The sequence below is a fragment of the Canis aureus genome, chromosome 10, assembly GCF_053574225.1.
Source record: "Canis aureus isolate CA01 chromosome 10, VMU_Caureus_v.1.0, whole genome shotgun sequence".
NCBI classification, from domain to species: Eukaryota; Metazoa; Chordata; class Mammalia; order Carnivora; family Canidae; genus Canis; species Canis aureus.
Window position 1 is genome coordinate 66123429 of NC_135620.1, and position 14599 is coordinate 66138027.

The following is a 14599-nucleotide window of genomic DNA, read 5'->3' on the forward strand; positions in this document are numbered from 1 at the left end:
CAACAGATGAATGGATAAAGAAGATGTGGTATATATAAAATGCACTACTACTCAGCTATCAAAAAAATGAAATCTTGCCATCTGCAACGACATGGATGGAACTAGAGGGTATTATGTTAAATGAAATGAGTCAATCAGAGAAAGACAATTATCATATGATCTTACTCATATGTGGAATTTAAGAAACAAAACAGAAGATCATTGGGGAACAGAGGACAAAATAAAACAAGACATAATCAGAGAGGGAGACAAACCATAAGAGACTTTTAATCATAGGAAACAAACTGAAGGTTGCTGGAAGAGAGGGGGCGGTGGGAGATGGGGTAAGGTGGGAGATGGGGTAACTGGGTGATGGATATTAAGGAGGGCACCTGATGTAATGAGCACTGGGTGTTATGTAAGACTGATGAATCACTGAACTCTACCTCTGAAACCAATAAAAAGAAAATGCAAAAAAAAAAAAAAGGAAAGAAAAGAAAGCTGATATACAAAGGATGAGAAGAAATTAATCAAAAGAATGTAAAGAACAATATTTTGGGCAAAAGGAAGTGAGCAGGAAGGCTGTAAGTGAAGACACTGGCATGTTAAAGACAGTGTAAGAAGGTCAGTGTGTCTGGAGCACAGCTAGCAGGAAACTGGTATCGAATAAACCAGGCTAGACGATGATGCAAATTACGAAAGACCACAGTAAGTAGTAAGTACTTTAGGCTTTATTCTAAAAGGAGTAGGAAAGTAGTGAAGAATTTTAAACAGGGTAATAATATTTTTACTGAAATGTTACTGAGATAATTATAGCTTTACATGTAGTTGTAAGAAATGACAGAGCGCGATCTTGTCTACCCTTTACGTAGTTTCCCCCAGTGATAATGTCCTGTCACTGGGGCACAATATCGTGATCAGGATATCAACATGACACAAGATACAGGGCAGTCTCATCACTGCAAGGATCTCTTGTGTTGCCCCTTCATGACCACACCCACCCACCTCCCTGCCCCAGTCTGTGAATAAATGAACAGTTATGAGATATAAAAAGATCATTCTTGCTGTTTGGTCAAGAGTAGACTGGAAGGGACCAAGAATGGGTACAGGGAAAGAAGTTAAACTAATACTACAGGCAAGGCATGATGACAGTGTAGTCTACCGCAGCTAACAGGGGAGAAGTTCGAAAAGTGACTGCATTTAATAGACAGGGGGTAGTCAAATATACCAGACTGGATGACGAACCCATAAAGGAAATGAAAGAGATGAAGGGTCAAAGGTAAACCCCAAGTTTCCAGATTATGGTTATAGAGATAACCGCAGGGGAATAACATGTCGACAATCATGTTTTTTTTTTATTTTTTTAAACATTTTTTTATTTATTTATGATAGTCATACAGAGAGAGAGAGAGGCAGAGACACAACAGGCAGAGGGAGAAGCAGGCTCCATGCACCGGGAGCCTGACGTGGGATTCGATCCCGGGTCTTCAGGATCGCGCCCTGGGCCAAAGGCAGGCGCCAAACCGCTGCGCCACCCAGGGATCCCCATGTCGACAATCATGGAGGGGAAACAGAGGAAGATTTGGACATATTAAAGTGCTTTTTCAGACTTCCAGACAGAATTTTCAAAAACAAACTGATTACGCCAGAGAGAAGACAGGACTTTCTGTGCACCCAAGAGAGGTTTCTTAGGCTCTGCTCCATAGCAAAGAATGGGAATACCTGATGACTAATGGCCTGGGACAGCAGAACAGAAAGAGAAAAACACTTCCAGTCAGAATCCAAACAAAGTGTTCTCTCTTACATAAGATCAAAGACTAGTCAAGGGTCCTAACTTACTAAACCCACCTCTTCACAAGTAATTTAGTCAAGGAGTGATTCATCTTTGAGAGATCCTGAAAAATAAGTTCCTTGAATTAAGCTGCTCTGAAGTAACAATTTTATAACTGCTTAAATATGGACTTTCAGTTAGGCTGCAATTTGACTTCTAATTTCTAAACGCCCACAAAGTCCTCATTCACCAAACAGGTGATTCGGCTACATGCTGAGATTAGAGACTAAGACCCAAGTCCTAAACTCAGTCTAATATTTAGACTAACAGTTACAATTCAGTAAGCTAGAAGCTAAAATAAAAACAAGTATAGCACATTTGGGGAGCACAGAAGATGGAAACCTAATCCATGCTTGGGAGGTCAGGCAAGGACTACCACCTGACAAGAATGGTAAAAGATGCCACCCTTTAAATCCATTCAAAGATGATATCCAGACCAAAAAGAAAAAAGACACAGCAAGTCTATCTTGGAGGGGAAGGTAGAGGCTGGTGTCTTAGAAGGCAGAGGGAGAAAAGATTTCCAGAAGGACAAATCTAAATAAAAAGCAAGTGTAAAAACACAAAGCCAAGGAAAAGCAGTGTGTGCTTGATTTCTCTAAGAAATCCAGTAAGGCTAGGACAATGAGAAGAGTGGAGAGATGCAAGAATGCAGAGGTAGAAGGCGGCGGGGGGGGGGGGGGGGGGGGTCTCATATTCACTATGCACAGAGGTAGTACAATTAGCACAATGCAGTGGCTGGGAGCACAGGTGAGGAAACAAGACTGCCCAGGTTCAAATCCCAGGTCTATTCCTTACAAGCTAGATGACCACAGCAAGTTACTTAAAATCTAGATGCCTCGGTGTCTTCACGTTTGAAAGGAAGCTTATATAAATTCCTTCTGCATGTGAGAATTAAGTGAAACAATACATATAAAACAATCAGAACAATGCCTGGTGTGTAGGACTTGCTCAATAAATGTTAGCCATCACATCACCATCACCTATTTCAAAACCACTGGCTTTGACAGTAGAATCTATGAGCATAAGCCACTAGCACTCCTATAGTATTTGTCTGTGCCTCTCATCCCCCTTCTATTTCATATTATAGACATCTTCCTAAGTCTTATGCCCTTACCACACATTTTTAAATCTCCCCAGAGTTATGCGAAGTATCTTGTATCCAGTAGGCACTGAAAGACTTAAGGAAAAATTAAAACCAATAAATTAAACCTTGACAATTACGGCTTAAAGACCCTTTCTCTAACTTGCTGATGTCACTAAAACAATGCAGTAAGTATTCAATATATCACAGCTAAATTAATGAAAACTATGCGATATCATGCTTGCTAATACACAATTCGGCAAATTTTTAGAGTGCCTGAAACTTTGCAAAGGAATGAAAAGAAGAGCACACAGGGAAAATCCACAGAAAGTATCTGAAAATTATGGATGTAAGATTTGATAACTGCTCTTATTTATCAAACAGACACTTTCATGATTTCTGTCTTAGAGATATCCTCCTGCATTTCAAAAAACCCCAAGGGTTCAGAAAAAAAAAAAAAAAACCCAAGGGTTCTGACAGAAATGATGAACTAAAACACAAGAATGCCAGGATTGAGAATCTAGGCACAGTACTAGAAAAAAAAAAAAAAAAAAAAAAAAGCCCCATTTAAAAATAGGCACACAGACAAGGGAATCTTGGGACCTAAGAACTATAAACAAAAAAAGGAAAGAGCATCCAAGGTTTCAAGTGTCAGTCTACCCCGGAGACGGGGCCGGCATCAAGTGGAGGCCCAAAAAACAGGGATCTACACAAGACCAAACAAGCAGGCCACTAACATTAGCAGCCTAGCACTAGGGGACAAAAACTCATAGTATGGCACATTAAGACACAGATCACATGTTCAGTCTGTATCTGTTAATATGGGTAGCTGAACAACGGGCAGACGTTTCTAATAACCAAAGGATAATATATTTCAAGAACAGTCTAAATAAGGAGATACTCAATCTACTTAGTGCTCTTTCACAGTGATAGTGGCAGATGCCAGAAATACATCCAAGGATGCTTATTGGAAGGGGGCTCTACTACGTACCAAATAAACTCTCTCCAGCATGCAAACTTCCCTTTGAAGAACGCTTCTGTTTCCATCACTAACATGGAAAATATGCCTCCCTCTCAATGATACTGGTCAGTATCAAGGGCTTGGATATAAACCAGGAGTTTCTCTAGGCCCATTTAACTGACTGTGTCAGACTGGGCCGTAACACAGGAGCAGTAAGAAATCCAGTGTGTTCCTTTTCTTTTTCTAGTTTTGGGCTCAACTGAACCAAACCTGTTCACTCATACTGCATGTTATCCCAAAATGATTAAGGCAACTACTAAGCCTTCCTGCCAAGGTATTTCTCATCATTTATAAACCATCACCAATATTCAGAGGAATAGACTCAGCTGGACTGGCCCATACTTGTCAGACTGGGTGTCCAGGGCATTAAAAATACATCGGATTGCTTGTTTGCCTACCTTTTGAAAAAGTACTTCTAAGTGTAAATTTACTCAGAGTAAATGAGTCTACGTTTTCCCATTTGTAAAATAAGTACCTATCCTACTGGATTTTAAGAAAATTAAATAATATGGCATGCTTAAAGGGCCCACCAGGGCCTCACCACTGTTGCTATTAAAGCGAGTATTCTTCTTTCCTCACAGGCCAAGGGCACACCCTGACACTGAATTCCAGGTTTCTACCAAGTGAGACATGTAGGATGCAGGAGGCCAAGAAGCTAGTTCCCACACTCGCGGTAGGCTTACAGGGCCCATGGCAAGACTAAGGAGCTCACAGGTACACCTGAGCACAAAAGAGATGCGCAGCCACTCCCTTTCCAGGATGACTGATGCTTATTCAAAGAGTGAAGCAGAATAATACCAGGCATAGAGTCAAGGGCTCTAAGTTTTAAATCTTAGCTCTACCAGTTGCCTATGTGGGCAAGTGTCTTACTCTGAAATTAAATGCCTACATTGGTAAAATGGACATATCTACTTTACAAGGGTTTTATTTTGGGGAGTTACCTATGGATTTAAAAAGACAGTACATTTTAAAATACAGTAGACACATTTTTTTTTCCTACATTATCTTGGGGTTCCAGAAAAATGCCATGTAAGAGTTCCCAAGGTCTAAGAGAAAACCACTGAGTAAGGCACCTTGGGTTCAGAAGGAACCACTGAAACTAACTCCATGATGATTCACAAGAAGAGTTTTCGAGATCTAGGAACTAAACAAACTTCATGCTTCGATCCAAAGGATTAATTCTGTGACTCCAGCAAACCATATACCATAAAAGTCCTACAACAGCAAGATTCAAAGCTTTCAAAGCTCTTAAGACACAGAGAAAAATGCCTGCACAGGTGAAGAGGAGACACGTCCTACAATGGGACAGTAGTAATGGTAAGGAAGAGATAAATGCACATATTGCCCCGGCAGTGCATTAAAGCCCTTCCTGTACCTAAGGATATTATAGTGACATCTACAGGACAGAACTGACTCTAATAAAAGGGAAAGGTTGTCCCGATATAGACTAGATGCCTTCAAGAAACAAGGTACTAGGAGTAAAAAGACAGACTCTGAAATTTAAGGTGGCAAAAAATGTTTAAAGATTTATTTTATGATGAAGATTAGACTAGAAGTCTGTAAAAGGATTCTGGGTCAAGAATTATCTATTCTGGGGCAGCCCGAGTGGCTCAGTGGTTTAGCGCTGCCTTCGGCCCAGGGTGTGATCCTGGAGTCCCAGAATCGAGTCCCACATCAGGCTCCCTGCATGGAGCCTGCTTTTCCCTCTGCCTGTGTCTCTGACTCTCTCTCTCTCTCTCTCTCATAAATAAATAAATAAAATCTTAAAAAAAAAAAAAAGAAAAGAAAGGATTATCTATTCTGGAGGCACCTGGGTGGCTCAGTAGGTTAAGTCAGGCTCAGAGCTCAGTGGAAAGTCTGCTTGAGATTCTCTCTCTCCCCATCCCCATATTCTCTCTCTCCAAATAAATAAATAAATCTTCAAAAAAATAATCTATTCTGAAATAGGCTAGAATAAGAGCAAACAAAACAAGAAAAAACAACATTTCCAAATCTGCTCTCAACACGTATTGTGTCCCTGTGATCTCCTTCCTTCTAATAGTCTAGAATACAACTACCAGATATCTGGCTGGCATGCCAGCACATCACCATGCTGAGTTTATGGCTGATAATAATAATCAAACATGAAAAACAATAATAATGATCAAACATGGTCTTCTTTTTCCCACAGCTCAAAACTTGGTCTTAGAAACCTGACCACATAGCTCCCTAAGCTGCTATCACTAGCTGACTAGAATTTTTTTTAAAGATTTATTTAAGAGAGAGAGAGAGAGAATGAGTAAGGTGGGGAAAAGGAGAGGGTAAGAGAAACCTTAGCAGACTCTGCATTCATCACAGAGTCAACACAGGACTCAATCTCACAACCCTAAGATCATGACTTGAGCCAAAGCCAAGAATTGGAGGCTTAACTGACTATGCCACCCAGGTGCCCCACAGCTAGCTAGAATTTACACCCAAGAGAAAAACCGTTTCAGGCCACATTATTCATATACTTGCAACAACATACTGACTTAGCCCTAGACAAAAACAGTCAAGAAGAGAAAACTGTCCTAGAGAAATTAAAAATAGAACTACCATAAGATCTGGCAATTCCACTTCAGTGTATTTACCTAAAGAAATAAAAAACACTAACTGGAAAAGATTTATATGCCCCCATGTGCATGACAGCATTACTTACCAAGTAAGTAAATGTCTTTCATCACCAAGACATGTAAACAACCTAAGTGCCCATCAATGGATGAATGGATAAATGTGGTGTGTGTGCACAATGGAATATTATTCAGCCAAAAAAAAAGAAAACCTTGCCATTTGCAACAGTGTGGATGGACCCTGAGAGCATTATGCTAAGTGAAATAACTCAGAGAAAGACAAATATCATATGATCTCACTTACATGTAGAATTTAAACACACACACAAACACACACCAAGCTCATAGATACAGAGAACAGATTGGTGGTTGCCATAGCTGGGGGTAGGAGATAGGAAAAATGGGTGAAGGAGTCAAAAGATATAAACTTCATTATAAAATAAGTCCTAGAGATGTCATGTACAGCATGGTGTCTAGAGCTAATAATACTGTATTGCATATCTGACAGTTGCTAAGAGAGATCTTCAAAGTTCTCATCACAAGAAATCTTTTTTGTAACTACATAAGGTGACAGATGTTAACTAGACTTCTTATAATCACTTTGCAATGTACAGTGCAAGCATTAAATCATTGTTATACACCTAAAACTGTTATAATCCTATATGTCAAATATACATACCTCAATGAAGGAAGGGAAGGAAGGAGAGAAAGAAGGAAGGAGGGAGGGAGGGAGGGAGGGAGGGAGAACTTTCCAGACAAACAAAAAAATAAAACCATCCTGGGGTGATGGATGAAGGGTGAGAGTTAAGCCGAGTTATCTGAATCACCACTATTAGCAGAAATAAGGAGGTGGGGGGAGATAAAGCTATCCAGAGGAACAAGTGGTGACCACTAAGCTTCCTACAATTGTTGTCAAAACAGGAAATTCACTTCTACTAGTCTCATATATAACCATAGAGTCTAACAGATTGTGACCAGGAAGACAGGTGGAGCAAAGAAAAATTGGAAAAAGAGCAAAATAAAATTTTTCCTATTTTCCACTATCAAAGGGAAGCTTTATAAGCTTTCCATATAAAATAATAAACAGAGCAATTTAATTCAAAAACAAAAACACAAACTATGAGGCAGCTGTACATAACACCAGGGTGCCACAAATAGCCCTGCGATTAGCATAAAATGAAGATGCTAAAAATAATGTTGTAGAAGTATATTGGACACAGAAAGGTTCTCGTGACATAGTTTAAAATGTAGATTACAAAACAGAATGTTCACTATGAGCCAATTCTCTTGGGTTTTAAAGTCTGAAGGCATAAAAGTCTTAAGGCATTAGTTAACCTTTAGGTGGACAGTGGGATTTTGAATGTTTATTTTCTAACTATAGAAAAAATAAGTTAATTTCCTAACTATAACAAAATATCTGAGAAATTATTTTTTTCTTTGAAAATTCTGCTGCAATTAGTAATTTGCTTTTACTTCATCAGAAAGAAGGAATAAATGTCAGTTGCTGTAGAAACTGTGTGCTACTCAGACCTACCTCTCCAGTCACAGCTGTTTCCACATGGATGGATAAGGGGAAGTCCAGTGTGATGATCTGAGGATCATTAATATCTGACTACCCAACGCCTCGCCTTACAACTTATTAGAAACCTATATCTTTAACAAACTATTTCTGGATATAAACCACATGCAACAAGAGTATTTAAAAAATACTCTTTTAAGAGAAAATGGTGTATTCAACATGGTACTAAAAGTTCCAGCCAGGGCAGCCAGGCAAAAAAAACAAAAAAAAAAACAAAAAACGCATTCGAATTAGAAAGAGGTAAAACTATCTCTATTCACAGATAACACGATCTTAGAGATAGATGATCCTACAGAAACCATAAAAAAACTATTGAAGTCTATGAATAAATTCAGCAAAGTTGCAGGATACAAGATCAACCCTGCATTTGGCAATGGTTTTTTTAGATAGGAAACCAAAATCACAAGCCACAAAAAAAATGGGAAACTCACAAAGATGTGGAAATTAAACAATACAATTCCGATTAACCAATATGTTAAAGAAAAATTCAAAAAGGAAATCTAAGAGTATCTTGACCCAAAGAAAATGGAAACATAAGAAATGAAATTTATGGGATGAAAAGACAATTCTAAGAGGACAATTTAGAATGATAATGCCTACATTAAGAAAAAAGATCTCGGGCAGCCCTGGTGGCTCAGTGGTTTGGTGCCACCTTCAGTCCCATGTCGGGCTCCCTACATGGAGCCTGCTTCTCCCTCTGCCTGTGTCTCTGCCTCTCTCTCTCTCTCTGGGTCTCTATGAATAAATAAAAATAAATCTTTCAAAAAAAAAAAAAAAGAAAGAAAAGAAAAAAGATCTCTTGGGCAGCCTGGGTGGCTCAGTCAGTTTAGCATCTACCTTTAGCTCAGATCATGATCCCGGGGTCCTGGGATGGAGCCCAGCATCAGGCTCCCTGCTCTTCGGGGAGTCTGCTTCTCCTTTTCTTTCTTTCTTTTCTTTCTTTCTTTCTTTCTTTCTTTCTTTCTTTCTTTCTTTCTTTCCTTTTCTTTCTTTCTTCTTTCTTTCTTTCTTTCTTTCTTTTCTTTCCTTTTTCTTTCTTTCTTTCTTTCTTTCTTTCTTTCTTTCTTTCTTTCTTTCTTTCTTTCTTCTTTCTTTCTTTCTTTTCTTCCTTCCTTCCTTCCTTCCTTTCCTTCCTTCCTTCCTTTCCTTTCCTTTCCTTTCTTTTTCTTTCTTTCTCTCCCCCCCCCCCACTGCTTGTGTTCTCTCTCCCTCTCAAAGAAATAAATAAAATCTTTTTGAAAAAGAAAAAAGATCTCAAATAAATAGCCTAACTTTATGGTTAGCTGCTTAATGGGTAAAAGATTTCCTCTTGGGGTGATGAAAATGTCCTAAAACTAGATGGACGTAGTGGTTGCACAACAGGTAAATATACTAAATCCACCTTTAAAAAGTTAATGGTTAATTTTATGTTAGGTGAATTATATCTTTAAAAAATGGGGGGGGGGAGGAGGGAAAGGGAGTGAGGCACATTCTTAAAACTTAAAATATTTTAAACATGTTTATTTTGTTCAGAAAATACCACAGATTTTTATACAGATTTAAAACAGTTTTGCCATTGCATGTTTTTTTAAATAAAGCTCCTTTCCCAAATACTTCTTAAAGTAGTATTAATAGAATGCCCTATTTCTTACCAGAAGACTCTTTTCCATTCTGTTTCTCATAGAGGGTGCCCACAGACATCAGGAAAACAATAACCAGGAATACAGGAATTCTCCATGAGCCAGCCAGGGATGCTGAAAATTATTAAGAGTTAACATTTTTAGTTAGATAAAAATCTAGCACTTGTCTTTGAAAGACTCAGTTTATTCTTAGCAACACTGACTGAAGGTAAAGGTTAGATTGAAAAAAACAAGACTCCACAGACTGACAGAACAATTTGGCATAGATGTCATTAACAAAATCATTTCATAGGAGAAAAAAAAATTTAAAGGCCATAAAACAGATGAAACAACAGTTCAAAACTTCTCTTAGGTAAATCCAGTCCTGTTCTGAGGCCCCTAGTCTAAAGCATTGGGTATGTGCCAGCCTAACCTTAATGGGCTTCTATCACCTGAGGAATCAAGTCTGTTCCAATGCATACCCAGTGTTGAAGATAATCCTGAACTCAAACCTTTCATTTAACCCCAAAATGACCTGCATCAAACATAGAACCTAAAGCCATAAAGCCTGACTTTATTTCCTGGAAATACCACTGGGTGTGGACTCCCATCTCTCAAGAAAGGGTGAAATGACCCCAAAGAGCACTGCAAAAAGTTTCAGTGTAGCGTCAGTGTATACAGCAAAAATGCTAACAAGTATCCAAGGATCTGGTCCCTACCAGTAGGCATCTGCATTTCCCTGAGTTGATCTAGAGCCTCATGGACTACCTATCTCCCTCCACGGCCTTCCCCAAATTCAAAATGAGTCACATCAGACATCAGGGAATCTTGCTAAAATATAACTTACTCCTCTAGGATTCCAAATCAGCAAAGCTAGAAAGTAATGCATTGTTTCATGTCATACTCTAAGCAAAGACCTACCTTCAGTCAACTGGTTTTTAGTTTATGTTTAACAATAAGCAGCTCTAAAAACTACTTGAAATAGGCTAACTACTGCTCTAGGTTCCTGAATTTTGTTTTTAAATTAGAACCTAATGTTGCCATAAGCTTAAGATTGGGAAATAAAAGAGTCTCCAAAAAAAAAAAAAAAAATCACTCTATAACATCCTAGCAGCCACCCAGCTAACAGTAAAGAGTCCCAAGTAACAGGGAACTTATTCCTTCAAGCAGCTGACATTGATGGTTCTTACGTTGAACAGTTGTATCTGTCTGAAGCTAACTCACTGCTCTGACATCTCTCCCTCATGGTTACAAAGATGTTTAAACTGCTCTTTCACAGGACAGTCCTTCCACATTTTATCTCTTCCTTCCCTCCACTACCTCCCCACCCATGTGGCCCAGGCCCCTTCTCTTATCCTGAGTAAATACCTCTGGTTCCCATACCTTTCTCACACACTTGACTGCTTATCTATCTCCTCCTTAAGTATGACACTCAAAAGTGGCCATGATAGTTCAAGGGTGCTCTATTTTTTTAGGATATATTTCTGTTTAAAGGACCTCCTGAAAATGAACATCTCATATAATTAAAAGACATGTTAAAACATAACATTTGTATTAAAGCTTAAGGATTAAAGCACAACATTTTCTGAAGATTATTTTAAAGAAGGTTAAATGCAACATATAACACTACAAAAAAAAATCACTTTGATTCACATGATCAGCCTCTGCTGATTTTAAGCTAGACTTTCTTAGAAAAAGGGACCCACCTAAATGAAAAAGCAATATAATCCAGACAGGAATTGAAACTGCTCTCAAGTAGCGTTCAGTGCTTGCATTCCACTTGAATGAAACAGTCAACACATAGCCAACTACCAACGTCCAGATCTTAAATGAAATATAGACACAGTTGTAAATATATACACATGGAAATAAACATACAATTATACAGAATCTGCAAACATCTACGTTAGCATGAGAGCTGTGGATACAACACAGATAAGATGAAGGTGGTGGTGCTAAATGGTAGGTGTGTAGGTTTTCCTCTTCTGTGTGGATAAATCAAAGTTTTGAAATAAACCAGCACATAGTGATATTAAATAGTCTTGCGGTGCCTGGCTTGCTCAGTCCATGGAGCGTTCGACTCTGGATCTCAGGGTTGTGAGCTTGAGCCCCACAATGGGTGTACAGATTACTTAGAAATAAAAATCTTAAAAGAAAAAAATAGTCTTAACAAAAAAACATGGTTTTAGGATATGCTGGAGTTCAAAAGTTACTGAATGTATAAAGACGCTTAAGATAAAATATTCATTTTTAAGCTATGGACGTGGGAGCTTAATATGGTAGAATTCTTCAAGTTCTATAAATTAATATTTAGCAAAGAACAACAAAAAAAGAAAGCTTTCCCAGGGCACCCGGGAATGCAGCCAGTTGAGCATCAGTCTTGGTTTTGGCTCAGATCACGGTCTCAGGGTCCTGGAATCAAGCCCTGCGTCGGGCTCCATGCTCACCATGGAGTCTGCTTGGGATTTTCCCTCTCCCTCTGCCCCTCCCACTCCTGCTAGCTCTCTAAAATAAATAAATAAATCTTAAAAAAAAAAAAAAAAAAAAAAAAAAGAAAGAAAGCTTTTCCAAAAGAATCAGGTTAAAAGATTCCATCACAGCCTATGATCTACACTTGTTAAATGTGTAAAGAATTTTTTTAAGCTAGCAAGAAGGCAGCCAACTCAAGTGTAACCCATGAAATAATCTAAGTCACAGAGAGTTAACCCCAGTCAAATTATGTGCAAAGCTCAAGAAGTGTAGCTAAAAAAAAATATTATCAGAGGAAGAAACAGCAAGAGCTGAGAACAGAGGAACCACCAAGGTCCCCTCCCCAATTTTCTTCCACTAAATCCAAAGGACTCCTGTGCTAATGAAACACCTGCACAGCCTACGTAAAACTCTCTCATAACACTTACAAAAGATGGAAGAAATACATAACCCAGAACAATGTGAACACCAAGAACCTATTAAAATAACCTGGGGTCCCTTGGGTGGTGCAGTTGGTTAAGCGTCTAAATCTTGGTTTTGGCTCAGGTCATGATCTCAGGGTTGTGAGATCCAGCCCCACAACCAGGATCCACACTCAGGGTAGAATCTGCCTGAAATTCTCTCTCCCGCTCACTCTGCCCCTCCTGCTTGTGTGTGCGTGCTCTCTCTCACTTGCTCTCTCAATCAATCAATCAATAAATCTATCTTTAAAAAAAAAAAATAACCTGAACCTTGGGGGAAGAAAGGTAAATTAAAACAAACAAACAAAAAAAACTTTGTTACAATTCAGAGAATGAAGAAAAAGGAACTGATTACTACAAAAGAAGAAGAAAAAAACTATCTCCTACTTTATTTGGAGATCAATACTGATCAATAAAATAGTCTTCTGGTCTTAAAAGGTTTATAGCTGCTGACCTAAGACTTCAGCTTTGGAAACTTACTAAATGATAATAAATTCTGAAAAAGCCTTTATGCTATAAAGAAGCTCATCACAGTATAATTTAGAATAATAAAAAGTGGATAACCTAATCAGTTCAACAACTGGGAAGTGAGTACAGAGGATTCACTCAATAAAATGTTATGCAGCCATTAAAATAGGCTTTTTAAACAAAAACTGTATTTTTAAAAAACACTCCTAAGGTATTCTCAAAGAAAAAACAAAATACAAAAATCACATATATATGACATGATTGTATCCACTGCATGGCGGGAGGAAAAAGAAACGTGCTAAGACATTAGTAGTTATATTGGGGTGGTGAAATTTTGGTTTTCCTTTTACTTTTTTCTGTATTTTACAAAGAGCCTTTAGTAAGAACTAACTCTTTCATCATGGAAAGGATATTAAAATATTCTTCTTCAAGCAACGCCATTAGATGAAATATTCAAGAGATCTTAAGCCCCACATATATATGAGCACATGGGAAGTGAGACCACAGCTGCTTCAAAGCAGTTCAAGCCTGCAGAACCACATACATTTAATCTGGGAATTCAATCTGAGGTAGGGCTGTAGAGCGCAGAACAAAATCTGAGTAAAACAGTACATTTACGTAACACTGACTACAGACCAGGACCTGTTCTAATGCTTTATGTATATAAACTCATTAAACTCTCATAACTCAAAAAAAAAAAAAAAAAACTCTCATAACTCCAGGAAATAAATACTACGACCATCCCCATTTTACAGAGGAAAGAGACTGGGACTTTGGGGAAGTGACCTGCTGAAGGTCACACAGCTAAAAACTGGCCATGATTAGAACCCAGGAATCTGGATCCAGAGTCAACTTTATTTTTTTTTTTTTTAAGATTCTATTTATTTATTCATGAGACGCACACAGAGAGAGAGAGAGAGAGAGAGGGAGAGACACAGGCAGTGGGAGAAGCAGGCACTAAGCAGGAAGCCTGACATAGGACTCCATCCCGGGTCTTCAGGATCACGCCCTGGACTAAAGGCGCCACCAAACCGCTGAGCCACCCGGGCTGCCCCAAAGTCTTTCTTAATGGTGAGGGAAAAAAAGAGTGGTGCTAAAAAATTAAGATGAAAAGCTGCCCCAATATTCACAAGCAAAAATAAAAACAGTCTATTTTTGGCAACTACAAACTGTTGAAATAAAAAACGATCCTTAGCAAATGGTCAGTTTTCAGTGGGTATGCCACAACAGGGGTTACCAGCCTCACCCCATGAAACATTTAGTCAGTAATTCAGGTAAGAGACTAGAAGGCTTATTACCTGAATTCCCAGGTTACACAAAATTGGCAGCAGCCAATAAAAACTGAGATGACTATAATGATTCAAAATGATATCCTGGGGAGGCCTGGATAGCTCAGCGGTTGAGTGCCTGCCTGCCTTTGGCCCAGGTCATGATCCTTGGGTCCTGGGATCGAGTCCCACATCGGGCTCCCTGCATGGAGCCTGCCTCTCTCTCCCATGAATAAATAAATAAACACTTAAAAAA

The 14599-nt window shown here is 38.7% G+C and overlaps 1 protein-coding gene across 6 annotated transcripts in view; it reads right to left on the reverse strand.

The window, feature by feature from the left end:
- TMEM245 (transmembrane protein 245) overlaps positions 1–14599 on the reverse strand; it is a 102034-nt gene that overhangs the window by 77978 nt on the left and 9457 nt on the right. For all 6 annotated transcript variants that reach the window (XM_077912834.1, XM_077912835.1, XM_077912833.1 and 3 more), the window contains exons 2-3: positions 11384–11501; positions 9711–9812 (exon numbers count right to left, since the gene is read on the reverse strand). In XM_077912834.1, coding sequence (XP_077768960.1) covers positions 9711–9812; positions 11384–11501 — 220 coding nt within the window. The remainder of the gene's footprint in view (positions 1–9710; positions 9813–11383; positions 11502–14599) is intronic.